Source organism: Marmota marmota, unplaced genomic scaffold, assembly GCF_001458135.2.
Source record: "Marmota marmota marmota unplaced genomic scaffold, marMar, whole genome shotgun sequence".
In the NCBI taxonomy this organism is placed as follows: domain Eukaryota; kingdom Metazoa; phylum Chordata; class Mammalia; order Rodentia; family Sciuridae; genus Marmota; species Marmota marmota.
Window position 1 is genome coordinate 2,407,700 of NW_026000137.1, and position 18,995 is coordinate 2,426,694.

Genomic DNA, 18,995 nt, shown 5'->3' on the forward strand with positions numbered 1-18,995 from the left:
GACACCAGGCAAAGTGGACTGTCTGATGTGCTGCGGGTTGGGTTCTGCTCTACTGTGTAACTCTGGGCTGCACGGGAAACCCAAGTACTTACCTGAACACAGAATGGCCCCTAAAGATGTCCAATTGCTAATCCCTGAAACCTGTGAATGTGCTACTTCTGTGGCAAAATGGACCCTACAGGTGTGATTAAGGCTACACACCTTACAACAGGGAGAATAACCAGGTGGGCCCGCTCTGATTACACGACCTTTAGAACTTGGTGGGAGAAATAAGACAGGACAAGAAGTCAGAGAGATCTGAAGCTGGTTTAAGAAGGAAGCACAACATGAGGACACATACAGGAAGCCTTGAGGAGCTGGTTCAGGCTTCTGGGTGACAACCAGAAAGGAACTGGGGATCTCAGCTCCAACCCCACAGGAAACTAGATTCTGCCAACAACCTGAATGAGTCTGTGAGCAAATTCTCCACCAGAGCCTCCAAATATGAGCCCAGGTCCACTGACATCTTGATTTTGGCCTTCTGAGACCCAGGGAAAATAAATTAGCCAATCCTATCCAGATTTCTGCCTGATGAAAGTGTGAGATAAGATGTTTGTGGTGCTTTATGCCAATACATTTGTGGTCATTTGTTTTTGCAATCACAGCATACAAATCCCCCACTTTATACTGGGAAAAGCAGAACTTGAGTCCACCCTGGTAGAATCTGTTTTGGGGAACAGTTCAAGATAGCCTCGATCCATCCTCCTCCTGTGGGACATGAGCAGCCCACCTGCTCCTGGGAGCTTGGTGCTGCTTCACAAGTGCAGCTGGGCTTTATTCCTTAATGAGCTGGATGGCAGCGGCAGATATTAGCTGCACCAGAAGAGCGTGCTTTTGGATGAGGAGTCCAACACATAATCTGAAAGGATGAGAAACAATGGCTGCTGCCAACTCCCAAGCCAGACACAAACTGCCAATTATTGAGAGAGGAGAAGGCTATTTTCTATCCATCAGAAGTGGAACAAAAACCTAGTGCCCAGCAGAAAACAAACTGCATGGGTCCTGCTCTTGGCCACCAAGAAGGGTTATTAATGTCAGTGAATTGTTGCTACAACACAAACAAACAAACAAACAAAACATGGATAAGAAGTCTGGCAGTGACACAGAATGACAGGATGTCAGTCCCTGGGGGTAATGAGAGCTGTGTGAAACAGGTGACAAGTCTCACTCCCAGGGTGAGTGGGTGGCTGGCAGGCCTGCCAACTCTGGCACTTGGACTGTCACAACCTTAGCCTTTATCCTGTCGTGACACACTGCCTGCAATGGTGCAGGAGAAACCTGATTGGTGGTGTGGGTGATCAGCTTGCTGCAAGTACTTTCTTCTGAGGATAGAGGAAACTGGGTTTTCACTTTTTCCCAATTCTGCTGCCACATGAAACCTAGACTGAGAATGGTATTAGTTCCCACAAGAGATCTCTCTAAAAGTTGCAGCAAGAAAAAAGTAAAATGAGATATTTATAAGCCCACGTGGATATTGCAGTTTAAAACTGATAATACTGGAGTTCTTTTTAAAGGTTCACTGTGGGGCGTACATTCCAAGTTGTGATTTTCAGTTGTGATCATCATTTGTTCTTGTTGAGCATGTCTTTTATTATAAGCTAAAATATACAGATGGTAGTATGTTCCCCAATTACCTTCAAATCCTCCTATAAGGATATGTGACATACATGGAAGCAAAAAAAAAAAGATTTCCAAATGTTAATTAGCCATACCACCTCCACGATGACTGTGGCTCTGGGGCAATGAGTATATCCTAGCTATTGACTAGTATGTGTCCCATCTTTTCACATTGATGCTGTTGCTACTACTAGGAATCAGGCCCAGGTCTTTGGCAAATTTCCTAGCTAGTTCTCACAGGGCTTCCTCTTTGTCCTCCTGGAACTGACCCCAATATGTGTTTTTAGACAGACCTTAATTCCACCTTCTTTGAATTCTCTAGGACACTCACCAAGGCCTAGAAAGCAACTCTTATTTTAGTACCTCCCCTTTTTTCCTTTCAGGAATCCAATCTGCAATTTCCTAGAAGAACTACTCTCTGTTAGATGGCTAGTGGTTTAGAGGGTCTGAAGAACACATAATGCTTTCAGTAACTCAACTAACGATTCGTTCTTATGAAAACATGTGTCCCTATAAATCGCCCTAAACTGCAACTTTGAAGCAAGCAGGCGAGCCTTTGGGGCCTTAGAATAATATCAAGCATGGGTGTCTAAGGTCGGAACAAGAGACCTGCTTGGATTCGACAGTTCACGTGTTGAACACTGTAGGAGAATGTGGTGAGGTGCTACTCCCGGCACAGCCTTCTACTGCAGGGCTTGACTCCCACAGAGCTGGGCAGTCCATAATTGCAGCCAATTGCAGTTAAGAGGCTGGGATCCCAAAATGTCTGCTTTAGTGTCTGCTTTAGAGCTTGTCACCCCCAATGAGCCCCTCTCCCCCAAAGAATGAATAGATGATGTACAGAATAATTCCTTTGAAAATATTATGAGACAAAGTCTCCAGGCACTAAATAAATTAAAACTGCTACTTTGAAGTAAATAGAATTATAACAAAAATAATCAACAGCGAAAAAAACGTGGAAGAGGAGGAAGACAATTTCAAGATCGGACTCAACTCAACTGCTCCTCCTAGTGTGCTAACAGTGTTTCTCACCTTCCTCACATTTCTAAACCAGCAGAGAAATTTAAAGCTCTAATTTACTTTGCAGTATATTATTTTGTTAGATATTTAGATCAATGTAGAACAATAGGGCAGAATGGAAAAATAGGGTCTTTCAGTTTCTTGAGAAGGCACTGACTTAAATCTTAATGGGCACATCAGATATGGTGACAAGAAAAACATAAATAGGGTACCTCTAACAAACATGCTAAGTTAAAGTTAGCTTCTTCCTCTATGTGTCAGTTTAAATACATTATGTTTTGTGCATATGTTACACAACCATCTAGTCATCTTTAAAATATGTTTGAGAGGTTAAACATGGTGTCAGATAAAATACTCAAGTAAAGTTCAAGAACACAGAGTTAGGAAACATATCTAAGTCTTCCAAATTTGGGTTTGTGACTCAGCTGGCATGTTGAAAATGTTTTCTTTTCTATTTTAGCTTTTCCAGAAAGGTGGCTTCATTACACTGTTCCTGTATATACTACACATTTAAAAATATCAACTTATGTGAGTTCTTAGGAGAAATCCAGTTGGGTTTAACTGACAAAAGAATTCTATGAAGGACTAGATCAGGAGGGGAAGAAGCAGGAAAGAGTTGACCTGTACCTATTAGAAGCCTGTGGGTGGGTTCTGCTACATCAGTCGCTAACTGTGTTTTCCAGATCTGTCTTCTGTCACTTAGTGGTTTATCCTTAGTTCTCATTTCAATATTTTCAAACCTCCCAAATTGTTCAGCTGTTAAAAAGTTCCAAAACAAGCAAATGTGTTCCTGGAATCCTACCCTTAACTTTGCTGGAGACTATATACTAAGGCTTCTTCCCCAGCCAAAATAATAAAAGATCTTTTAAGTGGCTGGAATTCTTGGTTGATTGCACATACATGCCAATGTCAGACAACTATAAATAGAGAGATTTGGAAGAGAAATAGGGAGAGTCTTTATAACTCCAGTGAAATATAATGGAATGTTTTGAAGGCAGTCAGAAAACAGTACATATTTTTATAAATTTAAGATTTGTCTCTCAGCCCCAGATCCCCTTTATGCAGAAAGAGCCCACACGGATCTTGCACTTCCAGTATGAGAGAAGAAAAGGGCTTTCTTTTCTTTATTGATGTAAATTTCTTATTCTCAATCCTATAATTAAGATTTCTTCTTTGTATTATGCTTTTCAGTTTCGATATCTATTGGATCTTTTGATATGTCCCCCTCATCACTGCTTTGTTTTCCCAGAATACTAAAAAATCTTTCAAAGGATAAAATTATGCCTATGGTTACTGATACAAATTAAGTCAGCAGGGAACTGCATGGGTGTTAGCTAGGGCAGATACAGCCCCCAAATGAACTGGGTCATGTGTGATAGCTAGGCAGAGACTGAAGGACTCATTTTAGAAATTCCTATGCTCTTAGGAGTGTTAACATCTCTACCAACTTTTATACCTGTTCATGCATATCTCTAAAGGCATTTTACTTCATTTTGAACAGCAACTTACTTTTTTTATATTAACCCATCCATCTTATATTAACTCACCTGAATTGAATTCAAACTAGTTCACCCCATTCTGAAGCTATAACCATTGTAAAAGAAAATTTACTGATTGCTTAAGTTTACACATTTTGCTACAGATGAGCAAATTACTCATCAGTAATTTTAAAAAACAGCACTTGTTTAATAGTAATTTAATGCAATTCTTTCTACCCTACATCATATTCCAGAAGTGAGAGATGTTGCAATATGAACCATGGGTTCAAGGTACATCTGGAGGAAGAGTCAATAATATAATTAATTTCTGAATTCTTAGTTCTCTTGAAATTTCATTAAGTTTGATTTGGCTAAAGGCCATAGTTTGGCTCCAAAGATTGAGCACTTAACACTGGCATAACAGAAAATAATATTTTAATAATATTTTTAGTGATGATTTTAATATTTAGTGTTTCTGAAATAAACCCTTAAGGCAACAAAAATAAGATTTATGGGGATTTAAAAAATAGTGTGATGCTGAACAAGTCATGTTCACAATTTAAAAATTTGTCCTCGAGCTTAACCTTTAATATTTTCCCTATTTAAAAGTGGGACTCAGTTTATTTAATGACTTTAAATTAAGTCTAACTTTATACTTTTATAGATCTATTACCCACAATCATATGTTGCTGCTATGCATTGGGTGGTTTGTCAGATTTTCCTGTTATTCAAATTCAGGGTTAGACTGCTATACTTCAACTGCTTTACCAAGAAGTAGTTCATGAAATAGTTACCTGGTTGGAAAAAACTTTTTGAGCAACTCAAGGGAGGAATGTGTTTGTTTCATTGGGGTAGGAACTGTACACTCAGTATTAGCTGGTGTACTTACAGTACCTTGGCCAGGGACCAGTAAAGGGGTAGGTGAAAGGTGAGAAGCAAGCGCAGAAGGCTCCCTGCAGAGGGCCTGCTCCCAGGGGAGACCACAGGTTGAAAACTGACTCCAAATGACAAGAGCAAAGCCCTGTGTTAGGCAGAAATGATTATACCAGTGTGTTTTTCTAAGTTCAGATTTTTAAAAAAAATGGCTAAATCCTTCAAGCTAAACTACTGCAGTTTAATGTACTCATTCCTCACCATCCACTCACTGTATGCTGTTTCTTCTGATAGCATTGATTAAAAAGCATTTTTCAAAGGAAAGACATTTTTTCCATAACTGATGATGCCCAAAATGAAAGATGTCCTAACAGTAAAAAGTGAGATCATAACATTAAATTCCCCATGGACAAAATGTTATGACAAATGATAGTTTATTTAATCAAAGAAGTCTCAGTTATCTGTTCTACGCTTGGAACGTGATGCCTGAGACTAAAAGGGAGCAACTCGTTACTCTGCTTTCCAACTTGCAGGGATTTGCTAACAGGTTGGCTTGTGGCAAAGGATTCCTAAATAACATATAAAACCCAGATCTTCATATTTTGTGATGTTTTGAAACCAATAAATAAAACTATTTCAACAAGGCCAGATGACAGAACAGAAATAAAAAAAAGCAGAGTAAAAATGATACATGGCTTAGGGGGAAAAAACAGGTAAATGGAAAAAATGTGAGGCATCAGAGTTTCATCTAGCTCAAAAGTTGTCACCAATTTTTAGATGGTTTAGATTAGAAAGTTAGTCACTATATTGTATTTTATAAATGTTGTTCTGCTGATAGTAAAATATTTCCTGGAATTTAGTTACAAGAATGAATTTTAGGATTTACATGCCGCGACTCTCTAGGAACCCAAACCCATACTGTCTGATGGCTCAGGCTGAACATGGTAGCTGGCACACAATTAGGGTTTGGTAACAGTCTAAAGGAAACATGAATGAATGGATAGAAGCATGAATGAATGAAAAAAGTGTCATGACAACTTATCAGGTTGGTTGTCAACATTAAGAGAGAGAGAAAGAGAAGGAGCAAAATCTGTATAAAGACTTACTTATTCCATGCTTGTCTAAGGTTTTTAGAGCTGTACAGGGTAAAGCGTTCTGAAATAAAAAAAGAAAAATGATAAACAATCTTCATATCACATGCATATATTTAAAGTAGGTTGAAGAAAACTCAGCAGTTTAAAAGGCAGTGGTTGAGTGAGTCATTGGTGGACAAGCCCATAGTGAAGTTGTCACCTGGAGACCAGACGGGTTTTTTTAAAGAGTAAAACAGGAAGATTGTGATATCTTACACAAGGCTTTCTTTAGTCTAGATTAATTTACTTCATAGTCTAGTTTCTTTACTCATTATTTATTTTAGAATAAGTTTTAATTGATTGAAAAAAACCCCACAAATTCCAAATCTCAAACTCTAAGTTAGTTTATAGAAGAACATTGGCACACAGATCAGGTGAGATTGGCTGTTTCATCTCTGATCAAATACAACGATGTTGGATATTCTTTCTTATGATACATGGAATTTACATATGATCAAAGCTGAAGTATTCATGTCCAATAGTGTGTATTTTCATTCATCATTGGACAACCATTATTAGATTTTTTAAGTGAAAAAGGAACATGTTTGTTTTACCAAGTTAAACAATAAAGTAATATGGAATAGATAATCACTAATCTCCTCCACTGCTCCAATTTTCGATCCCTGATGACACAGTGATTGTTAATGGCTTGGTATGTCTCTTTGCACATACTTGTTCATAAATACACATATGTAAAACCCATACATAAACACATATACTATTAATTTTTAAATGGATTTTACATTAAACATTACTTGGAGACGTTTTTTGGCATTTAATAATCTACTTTGGCTGTCCTTCAAATCTAGAAAATATATGTAATGATTGTTTTAAAACTGTATAACATTCCATAGAATAAAAGTACCATAACTTATTTGATGAACCTTTATGTAGTATTCAGTTCTTTTTCCTTACAAACAATGTTATAATAAATATCTCCAAACATGATACTCTCATTTTTTTTTTTTGTTGGATAGATGCTCCCCATATAAAATTGCCTGGCAAACAGTATGCATATTTTACTTTTTAATAGATGCTGAAGAACTATTTCTCATTTTCCTACCAGCAATGAAAAATAATGTCTTTTTCTGCATATGCTTCCTAGCACTAGTGGTTATCAGTGTTTTACATTTTTGCCAAACTTGTACTTGATAAAGCATTCTGGGGGTTCTTTTCATATGCTTTCTGGCCACTTGCATTTCCTCTTCAATTTCAAATTTCACTTTTCATGGCTGGTACTGATTTTAATATTGTGTTGTTGGTGGTCCTTTAGTAGTTTACAGAAATTTTTTGTATATAATCAAGTATACACACACACACACGTATGCGTGGGTAGAGCAATGCACCAAATAATAGTATTTTTGCCAATGATGGAGTATATACTGGTATACAAATGGTCCCATAAGATTACAGTGGGGGGGGGGAGGCTGGGGTTGTGGCTCAGGAATAGAGCGCTCCTTTAACACATGTGAGGCCATGGGTTTGATCCTCAGCACCACATAAAAATAAATAAAATAAAAGTATTGTGTCCAACTACAACTAAAAAATAATTTTTTTTTAAAAAAAGATTACAGTGGAAGGGCTGGGGATATAGCCTAGTTGATAGAGTGCTTGCCTTGCATGCACAAAGCCCTGGGTTCAATCTCTAGCACCACACACACACACACACACACACACACACACACAAAGATTACAGTGGAGCTGAAAAACTCTTATTACCTAGAGATGTGATAGACATTGTATTACTATGTATTAGTCAAGTGTTTATGGTGATGCTGGTGTAAACACACCAAATGTGTTGCCAGTTGCATAAAAGTATAGCACAACCAGTTATGTAAAGCAATTATATTTGATGATAATAAATGACTGTTATTGTTAATAATAATAAATGACTATGTTACATACTAGTAATAGTACAGATTACTATTTTATACATTTTATTGTTTAGAGAGAACAGGCAGGAAGGTCCCTTAGAGGAATTCCAGAAGTCATTGTCACAGGAGATGACAGTTTCATGATTGTTATAGCTCCTGAAGACCTTTCAGTGGGACAATGTTATTGATGACACTGCTCTGTGTAGGCCTAGGCTAACGTGTGTGTGTCTTTAGTTTAAACAAAAAAGTTTGAAAGACAAAATAAAAAAAATTTTTAAATAGAAGAAAGCTTAGAGTAAGAATATAAAGAAAAGATATTTCTATATAGTTGTACAAAGTATGTTGTTAGCTAAATGTTATTAGAAAAGAGTCAAAACATTTTAAAAAATTAAAAGTACATAAAATAAAAAAGTTACAGCAAGCTGAAGTCTATCTCTTATTGAAGAAAATGTACTTTTAAAATAGACTTTGTGGAGCCTAAGTGTGCAGGGTTCATAAAGTCTACAGCAGAGCACAGTCTGGGCCTTCATATTCGCTCACCACTCAGCCACACTCACCAGGAGCAACTGCCAGTCCTGTAAGCTCCACTCCAGTAGTGCCCTATAAAGTGTTTTTTTTTTTTTTTTGCATCTTTTCTATTGTATTTTTACTGCACTTTTATATGTTTAGATGCACAAATACTTGCAACTATGTTACAAATGCCTACAGTATTCAGTATAATTACATGCTCTACATGTTTGTAGCCTAGGTCCTATCATTAAGGTTTGTGTAAATCTACTCTATGCTGTTCATATAACAAAAAAATCACCTAACCATGCATTTCTCCAAACATATCACTGTCTTTAAGCAAGGGATGACTTTGTATGTTTGTGCAGGTATAAATTTCTGGAATTATTTTTTTAATATTATGTGACAACAGAGTACTCAATTTGTTTGTCCAAGGAGGACAGATAATTATGCCATGCCTATGTAATAAATCAATCATTGTCAATTCAATCATTCTTCTCCAATAATTTGAGATGACACATTTATTAAATTGTAAAACACAGCAAATCCTCCTTTCTTTTGTGCTCATCTATTCATGCTAGCATCATACTATTTTATATTATTTTAATCTCACTTTTAGTAAATTACTTTTTTTAACCAGCATTCTTTGTTATATAAAAATTATTGGGATGAGCATTGGACATTTCTTTATTCATCAATTCCACACATAGTTATTACATACCAAACATGTGCCAGGAAATTATTATGCTGAGAATATGGGCATGAATAAGATAAGAAGTTCCTTCCCTCATGAAGCTTACATTTAGAGGTGAGACAGACAATCAAAACATAAACACCACCGTCACCACCATCATCACCATCAAAACAACAAGAAAATGACAAGCTACTTATAAAACATGTTTTAGAGTTTGAGCAAAGTAAACCAAGGAGATGCAAGGCAGTGACCAGTGTAGGTCAGGTGATGAGTGAGGGCAGGCCAATTGAAAACAAAATAGTTTCCCACTGGAAATCTGGTTTGAATTTCCTTTATGTGAATATTATGATACAAAATCTTTGCACATTAGAGTCTAGGGCATCTTTTCACTCAGGCAGTGTTCATGTGCACATTCTTTGATAACATTAAGCAATTTTTTTTTTCTATGTTGATCCCATTTCTTTTTAATAATTTAATACTGAATAGGCTTCATTTTGCTTAATATTGGTTGATTTCCTTTGTCACTGTCATCTGCTTTTAATCATAAGATTTTAAATGGTTTATATTGCTTTCGCTACAGTATATTTCATGTGTAAAAACACCACCGAATAAGGACAACAAAAAGAAATTTTAAAAAACTTGGCTTTCTATCCCTAAACCAGAGTGTACTCAGAAGGAATGACTGGAAACACTGTTCAACCATTTGTTCATTCATTCATTCATTCATTTGAGCAACTGCTATGTGTCAGATGGAGTTCTGAGGATACCAGAGGGAGCGGAAACAATCACCTTGCTTGCAGGGAGCTGGCATTCCAGCGGTGTGTGTGTACAAGGCTGGAGCACTCTGGAGGTAAGGATCACTCGAGCAAAGAACCCAGGGGAGGGGACGCAAAGGTAGAGGCCTTTAAGACAGGAACTGGGCCTTTTTTTTAGGAATAACTAGCAATTCTTCTTTTGTTTGGAGAATGCACTATCAGAAGTAAGGCTGGAAACAGAGAGACCAAAAAATAACTTATTCCATCTGTCTAGGAGCAGGACCATATGACTTAGGCTATAGTAACAAAAGAGACTGCAATGAGAGGAGTTTGAAAGGAAAGCCAGTAAAATTTACTGATGAATTAGATAGGGGTGCTATGGAAAGGAAAAATGACTAGCAAAGAACTTCCTATCTGTCACTTCCAGATTTCAAAGATGTGGAATTTTATACAGAACTCAAATACACTCTGAGAATAAATTAAGTCTGATAATTTAAAGATATTTAAAGTAGAGTTCACATGAAGTTTTGGAGTTATTATTCAAGCAGAGATAATTAATGAAATATTTAATAGCCTTAAGGGTTAGGCCTTGACCCATCAGAGAAGAAACTAGACACTATAACTAAAATAGTGTGCACTAGCTGAAGATCAGACCTGGTTACATTACCTATCCTCCTGAAGTTCTGGGCAAAAGTGTTCACCAACAATTCTGTCTTTACTTGTTTCAAAAGCATATATAATTTCTGAATTTATCCTCTAATAGAGCATTATAAGATGCAATATAATGCAGTTAGTGTAGAATAGAAAATTAAAGGTGTATTCTAGAAGATTAAATGACAAGGGAAAGGGATAGAAATGGGAAAAATAATTTTTTACTATTTTTTACTAAGTTTAAAAAAAATCATTATCTAAAGTCGGGTATAAAAAAAGAAAAGAGATATTTTTTAAATTAATTACATCAAGTGTCCTTATAAAACAAATTTGATTCCCTTGGTAACTTTGTACTCCTCACAAAGCAATTTTAATAATTTGCTATGATTTCAGGATGAACAAAAATTTCATTACAGATAAAATTAATACAATCTTGCATTTACAAGTAAATTATTTTTCTTCGCAATTAATGCCTGCACATAAATATTAGTTCTAAGAATTGCCTCTATTTAAGAGCTTGACGGAATATGCTAATAGAATTTCTTCCTCAGAAATACAATGTGTCAATTTCAGCTATGCATAAAAGAGACAAAATTGATAGTGAAATATGCCATATAAGAGCCAAAAAAAAAAAAAAGGAAGATTGAAGCCTCATTCTCAGCTTTACTGTTCATCATTTTTCACATAAAATATCAATTCTTTTAGCAAATATTGTCTGGGTACCTGCCTGTGTGCACTGCCTGATGCACTGGGTAATGGATACACAAAAAATGAGTAAGTCCTGACTATGGTTCAGTAGCACAGAAATATAAACTGATACAGGTTGCTACATGTGGATAAAAACACAGTCCCTGGAGAGGTCAGAGCCAGAGCCACTAACTGCATCTATTTCTTTTTCATATGAAGAGAAGACACACAAGGACCTGTACACTTGTACCCAACTTCCTTTAGATGGTAACTGTAGAAACCTCACAATTTCAAATGGAGCCATTTCTAACAATATCTGAATAAGTATTACATATATAACTAGATAAAAGATTATATTTTAAAAACTATTTCCATCAGAAATAAAAGTCATGTTCCAGTAGAATGAAAGCAACATAATTAGTCATTAAGGTTTGGGAAAAAAAGATGTTTAAGTTAGTGCTCCAAACCCATAACAGGTGTATTTCATAAAATAGTCAACGGCCTGTGAATAGCTTTATCAAATTATTCAAGCATTTGCATAGGGATGTTTTACACTATTCACCTTCAGTTAAGTTTACTCTTCCCACTTTAATGTCAACTTTCTCTTTCCAATTATGTTTAAACTAGAAGTTTAGAGTGTCGTTATTTAAAGTGTTGGCCAACTCATAGCATAACTGAGGAGTGCAATTAATTTAAACCTGCAGGCTGATTTTCACCTTCTCCTCTTATTGCAGGGACATTGCAGAGGATGATCTCCACGCAGCGGGAGACCAGGGAGAAGAGCCTGCAGAGAAGAAATCACTTGCTATGCGACATGAAGTGGGAGGGGACAGAAGGCTGAAAAGGTTTTCCCTCAAACCCAGTGCCTATACCTTCAAATTGTAGACATTACAGAGAAAACAACTAGAGAACAATGCTACTTATTGTAACATCTCCCAACTTAAAAGAGCTGGGTCTTATACACCTTATATATGAAAACAAACTAACTTACCTGAAGATAAAACCTAAACTGGATTTTATTCATTTGTTTATGGGTATGCACTGTGTATACTCCAGGAGATTAATTTTAAATTTTATTCTCCTCATTCTCTTTTCACTAATATTTTTGTATCTTATAAGATTCTGCTGTGTTTTTAACTCTAATAATGGGAGAACATGTGAATAAAAAAATAGTTAACCAAAAAAAAAAAAAAACCCAATAAAAAAGCCTGCAGTACATGCAAAGGAGCTGAAAGGCTGAACCAGGATTCCTATCTAACACATTTCTTTAGTAGGAAAAGGTGGCAATAGAAAGGACACCATAAAGGGTTCAAGCTTTAGTATACATTTTGCAAATGTACGAGATATCATAAAATATACTAATATTGTGGAATAAGCATTTAGTTTCTAAGTCTGTATAAAAATGAGTATTTCCAAAATGCCATATATAATGTTAGATGTTCTTTATAGTTCACTCCTTTAAATCACTTTATTCAACTATTAGCAATTTAAATTTAGGATTATTTTGCGTTATAATAAATACATTTACTCTAGTTGAGTTGGTAAGAAAGTATAACTGCTAGATGAGCCTAGCCATTCTAAAGGGTTCCCCTCCCCAGCCCTGCCCCTTTCATCTGGCAGAAGTGTTAAACCCAAGGCCTCTCTTCGGATTACTCTGGTGGAGGGAAAAGGATCCAGTCCTTTATAAGGGTGAACAATTAACACAGTCATGAATCACTTCAGTAACATTTCAAACAATCGTCCTAATTATTTGTTTATGTAACAGATAATATCCTCAAATCTTTTTGGAAGAAATTGAAGGTGCAAGTATTCATTCATTTTATCACGATTTCGCAAATATTGATTGCATGGCTACTGTCTGCAAGGCACTGTGAATACAATACTGCAGAAAGCATGCAAGGGCATAAATAGACTACAGTAAATAATGCAAACCAATATTAAAGGGCCCTCAGTGGAAGAAAATCATATTCATAAATATTCATGAAAATTTGTATGCATATTTTACTTTCTCATATTAACCAAGCTGGCAGTGGATAGTTCAGCTAATAATTTGATTAAGATATAAAGAGCTGGATCTATAATCCCTGGAATATAAGCAAAATTCATGTAAAGCAAAAGAGAGTTTCCTTGGAACAAGGAAGGTCAGCCTTATTCCAAACTGAGGATTTTGGATATCTTAACTTCAAAAGAGTACAGTGTTTGCAACAGGCATTTTAGAAGCACATATAACTACAATTTATCCACTTTATATGACTGTAATTCACAGCTTTAAAACAGTTGGTTTCTCCAAAATATATAATGGCTGAGATTTAACACATTATTAGCAAGAAACTTTGGTGTGACACATTGATACTGAACACAACTGCACTGTCTTGTCACTGTCACCAAGTGGATAAACTTTAAAATGCTCAGCATCCATCTTCTCTCCTAAAAATGAGAGACAGCATCCTAATCTTCCTTGGCTACAGCAAATCGTCTTTCAATTCCCAGTGGTGTGCTTTTTAAAATGAGTCATCTTTGAGCAACTTCTAGAAGCAAAAGTTCCATGCTCATCAAACATTCTTAATGTGACAGCATACGTACAAACGTGAGTTTGTAAGTACATGTTCCTGGATGAAGTGTTCAACCAGTCAACACCTTGCTCAACCTAAAAGTCATAGAACATTTCTTTCCATAAGACCTTTTTCTCTAGAGAATAAAGTGTAATCACCTAGGCATTTGTTAACGTCTAAAATGTACTATTCACAAATAACAATGACCATACCTACTAGAAAAGAAAGTAGAAAAACATTCTCCAGAGGAGGAATGAAAGCAACCAGGAGTGGGGTGGAATCTGTACATTCTAGAAGAGCTGTAGGAGAGACAGGACCTGAGCAATCAAGTGGTCTAACCACATCATGGTACACACAAGCCAAGAGGCCAGGAAGGCTGAGCTGCCTGAGGCCATGATGCAGGCTGGTGGAATAAGTTGAACCTGCCATTACCAAAGAGTTGGGATACCCAAGTCTCCCAATTTGATATTTAACAAACATTTCCTATGTCCTATGGTTTGCAAATATTAACTCATTTTCATACTCATAGTAATGCTATGGGGTAGGAAAAACTGAGGTACAGAGACATCGGGCAAAATTGGCTGTGTTACACAGCTCATAAGTGGCAGAGCTAGGATTTGAACCTAGGCTGACTGGATCTCTCTAGCCTGTGCTCTCAGTCACTGTACCATGATACTTCTTTGGGTCTCAGTTGGAAGAGATTTGAAGTTTTATCCTGAAGTGCACAAAGCTAGTAGCAGTGCTAATAGATTGAAGCTCCTTTAGAAGCAGTAAAAACATCTGTGCAAACTAAAGATTCTGGGCATTCCCCACCCCCAATTCCCTCTCATGTCTAGAACAAACCTGTCTTATGTTCATTGGAAATGTGAGACATGTGTTTTCTAAGTTCTAGTGACTATGAATATATTACAGTACCTCAGTTTGTCCAGATCACAGATCAAGATCAGATTAGTTCATATGGCACAGAGTTACTGTGAATGTGCACTGAAAAAATGCCCTCAACATCTGATAACAAATGCTGAAGATCTGTCAGCCGTTACTACTGTCACCATAACCATTACAAATAACAATGTGTTTGAAAAACTGGCTACCTTTGTACAGTTAGGTATAGATACATCTGAGAGACAAATGATAGATAGAAATCAGTAATATTCCATGGAAGGTAAATACTTAATCTATCCCAAATTATTCCTTTTGAAGAAACAGTTAAATGAATGACAACCCCAAACATGTTGACACTCCTCTACCCTGATATGTAACTCTGTGAGTGTAATGCACATGTGGGAAGCAAGGGTTGGCATTCTGAGACATTCTGAGAGAGTAACAGCTGTGCTTTTTTCTCACAGTAGAGAGTATTAACTGAAGATATAAAGCTGGTTCCAGAGGCACATGCACGTGTGTCCTTTCGTAATGATACCCATTGCAAACATCATTGTCTCTAAGCTACAAAGGTGCCCTCCAACTGCACTACATCAAGGACAGGTGATAAGTGAAGAAAATTTCATCAGTTCTTACAACTACACTAGTCATTAGTAGTCAGTTTATTGGTCTGACTTGAATATTTGGGGAGTAAAATATAACTTACATCTTAAATAATAGAAACCCACTTTTTTCTTTCATCTATATATTAGCATAATAATTATTATTCCATAGTCATGAATCTGTCTTGAAGGAGTCCTATAATAATAGTCTAATGGGGTTTTTAAACAATAGTAAAAAAAATGAATTTGATTCACTTCTCTTAGCCAGGAGTAGCTGACAAGCCTAGAAGTCAGAAGACCTGGTAGGAGAGATTAGAAAATTATCATTCAGCAAATGCTGCATTTTTTTTCTGGCATTTTCTAGATCTTCTGCTTATCTTCATCATTAGACACACCCTCTAGTGAAAATGGGAAATTCTTCAAGCAGATACAGAGAAAGCAGGTATCGATAGTGCCCGATTTGCAATGAAAGGGATTTCTACAATTCATATCGATGTCATTTGCCTATTGCAGAAGAACTTTTGCATTTTTGAGATATTTTAATAAGACTTCTGGCTGCTTTATATTTGTTTTTATTTTACATAATTGGCCACACCCATGACATTTCACTAAAATCCTTGGTCAGCCAAGGACATACGCGGAAACATCCTTGTGTCTGTGGCATTGCTGCTCACTGGTGTGACCTGTTTCCCTCTGAACCGGTATGTGCTTATCCAGAACTTCTCAACCCAGAAACACAGTTGGAAATGACCAATCAAGAGGAGTTTGCACTTGAGATGAAACCTTTTTCCTGCTCTAAAACAGGTCTGTGACATTTTGAAGCCAGTAATATCCTTTAGGAAACATAAAACATCAATTTCCTCCCCTGCTCAAAACCCTCCAGTGATTTTTCTCACACTTTAAATAAAATTCCAATTCGTCTCCTTGACTTTTCAAGGACCTGTCCCTCTAGACTGTGCCTTGCTGCTTTCACTGTGGTCACACTTCTCCAGCCACACTTGGAACTTGCAATTTGTCTGTTACAGTTCCCCCTCTGGCATGTGAGCTTGGTAGGGAACCGGTTCCCTGCTTTGTTCACGAATGTATCTTTACACCTGTGAAACTGCCAGGCACCCATCGAGTGCTTAGTAACCTGATGTAATGCATGGTCACTGCTGGTTAAACAGACTCTCAACTTCAGCATCTGCTTTCCAACTTGCAGCCCCCAGAGACCTCCCAGTATGACTGCCACCATCAGAAAGTAAAGGCACTCTACCCTTCCTGTCATGTTTACAGGACCACCTCTGCTCTCTAAAGTTCATGCAGCTCACAAACTGATCAATTAACTGACTTTTCACCATGTGACTGAGTGGCATTTATCTGTGAGAGGAGGAATAGCAAAGTTGACTTAGGTGATGACTGAGGGGCAGAGTGAGTTCTGAATGTCCTAAACCTAGTGTCAATGAGTCTCACAGATATTTGAGCCAAAAAAAAAAAAATCTGAGATAAGAACAAGATATCTGCATAATAATTCTTAAACTAATTCCATTTTTTGCAATTATCACAGTTATTTTCTTGTATAAGACCTAGCCCATTATCATTATAGTTGCTATTCCTAAAAAGAAAGAAGAAAAAAATTTCTGAGGTAAAATGTAAAAAAGCAAGTGGGGGAAAAAAACACCAGGCAGAGAATATATATTTTTTATTTTTATTTATTTAGAGAACCTAGGAGTGTTCTGCTACTGAGCTACATCCCCAACCCTTTCTATACTTTAATTTTGAGACAGGGTGTTCCTGAGTTGCCCAGGCTGTCCTTGAGGACTGAGGATATTTGGGAAAATTCTGCCTAGACCTGAGACAGACAGAGAAAATGCCCAGCCCTACAGTTCTTGAGTGGGAACACATCCTGAGCAGCTCTTCCCCCCCCCCCTTAACTTTGAGATAGGGTCTTGCTAAGTTGCTGAGGGCCTCTACATTTTGGAGCTGGCCTTGAATTTGTGATCCTCCTGTCTCAGCTTCCCCAGTTTCTGGGATTGCAAGCATGCACCATCCATCATGCTGGGCAGGACACATATTTTTCATGATATAAACACAATTTTGTAGTTATATGCTCCTAATAATTTAGAAACACTTTTATACCCATTATGCTAACTGGCTCAAATCTTCTTGAAAGTAGGTAGAGTATAAATAAATGGCAAGTAATGAAGGAAATATGAAAATGGATTATTTTAATTAAGTTCCACAGGAGACTTTGAGCTGGATAGAGCCAACTCAATCCTTCTGGAGGGAAATGAAAGGTACTTCTCTGCACACTACAGGTGTCCCCTTCTCTGCAGCTGTGGTCCATACAGGGCAAAAAGGCCACATAAAGGTGCCCTCCCCTCTGGCCTTCCTTCATGGAGTATCCCACCCCAACAACAATTTCTGATGCTTCCACAGCTTTTTCTCTTCTGAAAGACCCTAGAAAAGCCTACAGTGTGAATAGATGCTAAGAGTTCAAAGCTCTTAGGGTGCAGGAAGGATAAGAGTGGCATTTCCTGACATGGGTGCTGAGGCTGCATAGTGCGACTAAACTTTCTCAGAGAGCACTTTGGATGTGATAGTTTGTTGGAAGCACAGATCTAGGTCTAAGTGGCTTAAGAATCATTAATTTGCCCACACTTAATTAGGGAAGGGTGGGTTAAGATATCTACATGAAGACATGGATCTTTTAGAAATGCCACAAGGTAGAGCTGAAAAGAGCCTAACAATTCTCTCTCATGGCTCCAGGTCTGTATTCATGAAAGCTCTCTTAAAGAGAGGTGGAGTGTCAGTAAGTATAGCAGGCTTAGGACTGAAAGACCCAGGTTTAGGTTTTGGCTCTGCTATATGCTGGAGGGGTGAAGACTTGGGCAAGCCACACAAGCTCCCTGAGCCTAAGTCTCCCAGGTTCTTTGTTGGTAAAATGGGATGATGATCCTAGAATAATAACATTATAATAACTCAGAGATATTCTGAATGTCAAATGAGATAATATATTAAAAAGTCTTGTGAGTAATGAGATACAACATAAAATAAAAGATGTTATCACCATGATATTCTACTGCTGAAATCATTTACTTCCTCCCTCTGGAATTAAAAGCCTGAATCTATTTGGTTTGAGGTCTTCACGTGTGAATAGGCAGAACTTAAAAAAGTGTTTTAGTCAGCTTTTTAACTGCTATGCCTGAAAGGCCTGACAAGAACAATTAAAGGAGGAAAAGTTTATTCTGGTGCTCACAGTTTCAGAGGTTTCAGTCCTGAGGTGGCCAATTTCATCACTCTGGGTCCAAGGGGAGGCAGAACATCATGGAGAAAGGGTATGGAATAGAAGAGCAGCTAAGGACATGGCACCAGGAAGCAGAGAGAGAGAGAGAGCTTTGCTCACCATGGACAGAATATAAACCTCAAAGGCACACCCATCGACCTACCCACCTACAGTTCCCACCCAATTAGCCCCTATTAGGGGATTAATACATACATTAGGTTACAACTCTCATAACCCAATCACTCCACCTCTAAACTTTCTTACATTGTCTCACACATGAGCTTTTGAAGGACACCTCATATCTAAACCATATCAAAAAGTTTTATACTTCATTACAAAGCCTGATTACAACTAAGTCCATATATAAAT

The 18,995-nt window shown here is 37.2% G+C and overlaps 1 protein-coding gene across 7 annotated transcripts in view; it reads right to left on the bottom strand.

The window, feature by feature from the left end:
• The window catches only part of Cdk14 (cyclin dependent kinase 14), a 614,076-nt gene that overhangs the window by 143,094 nt on the left and 451,987 nt on the right, over window positions 1-18,995 (bottom strand). For 6 of the 7 annotated variants that reach the window (XM_048785430.1, XM_048785432.1, XM_048785433.1 and 3 more), the window contains one exon: window positions 6,134-6,182. In XM_048785430.1, coding sequence (XP_048641387.1) covers window positions 6,134-6,182 — 49 coding nt within the window. Of the gene's footprint in view, window positions 1-6,133; window positions 6,183-18,650; window positions 18,698-18,995 lie in introns of those variants that run through there. The other variant, XM_048785436.1, reaches the window with a different exon arrangement.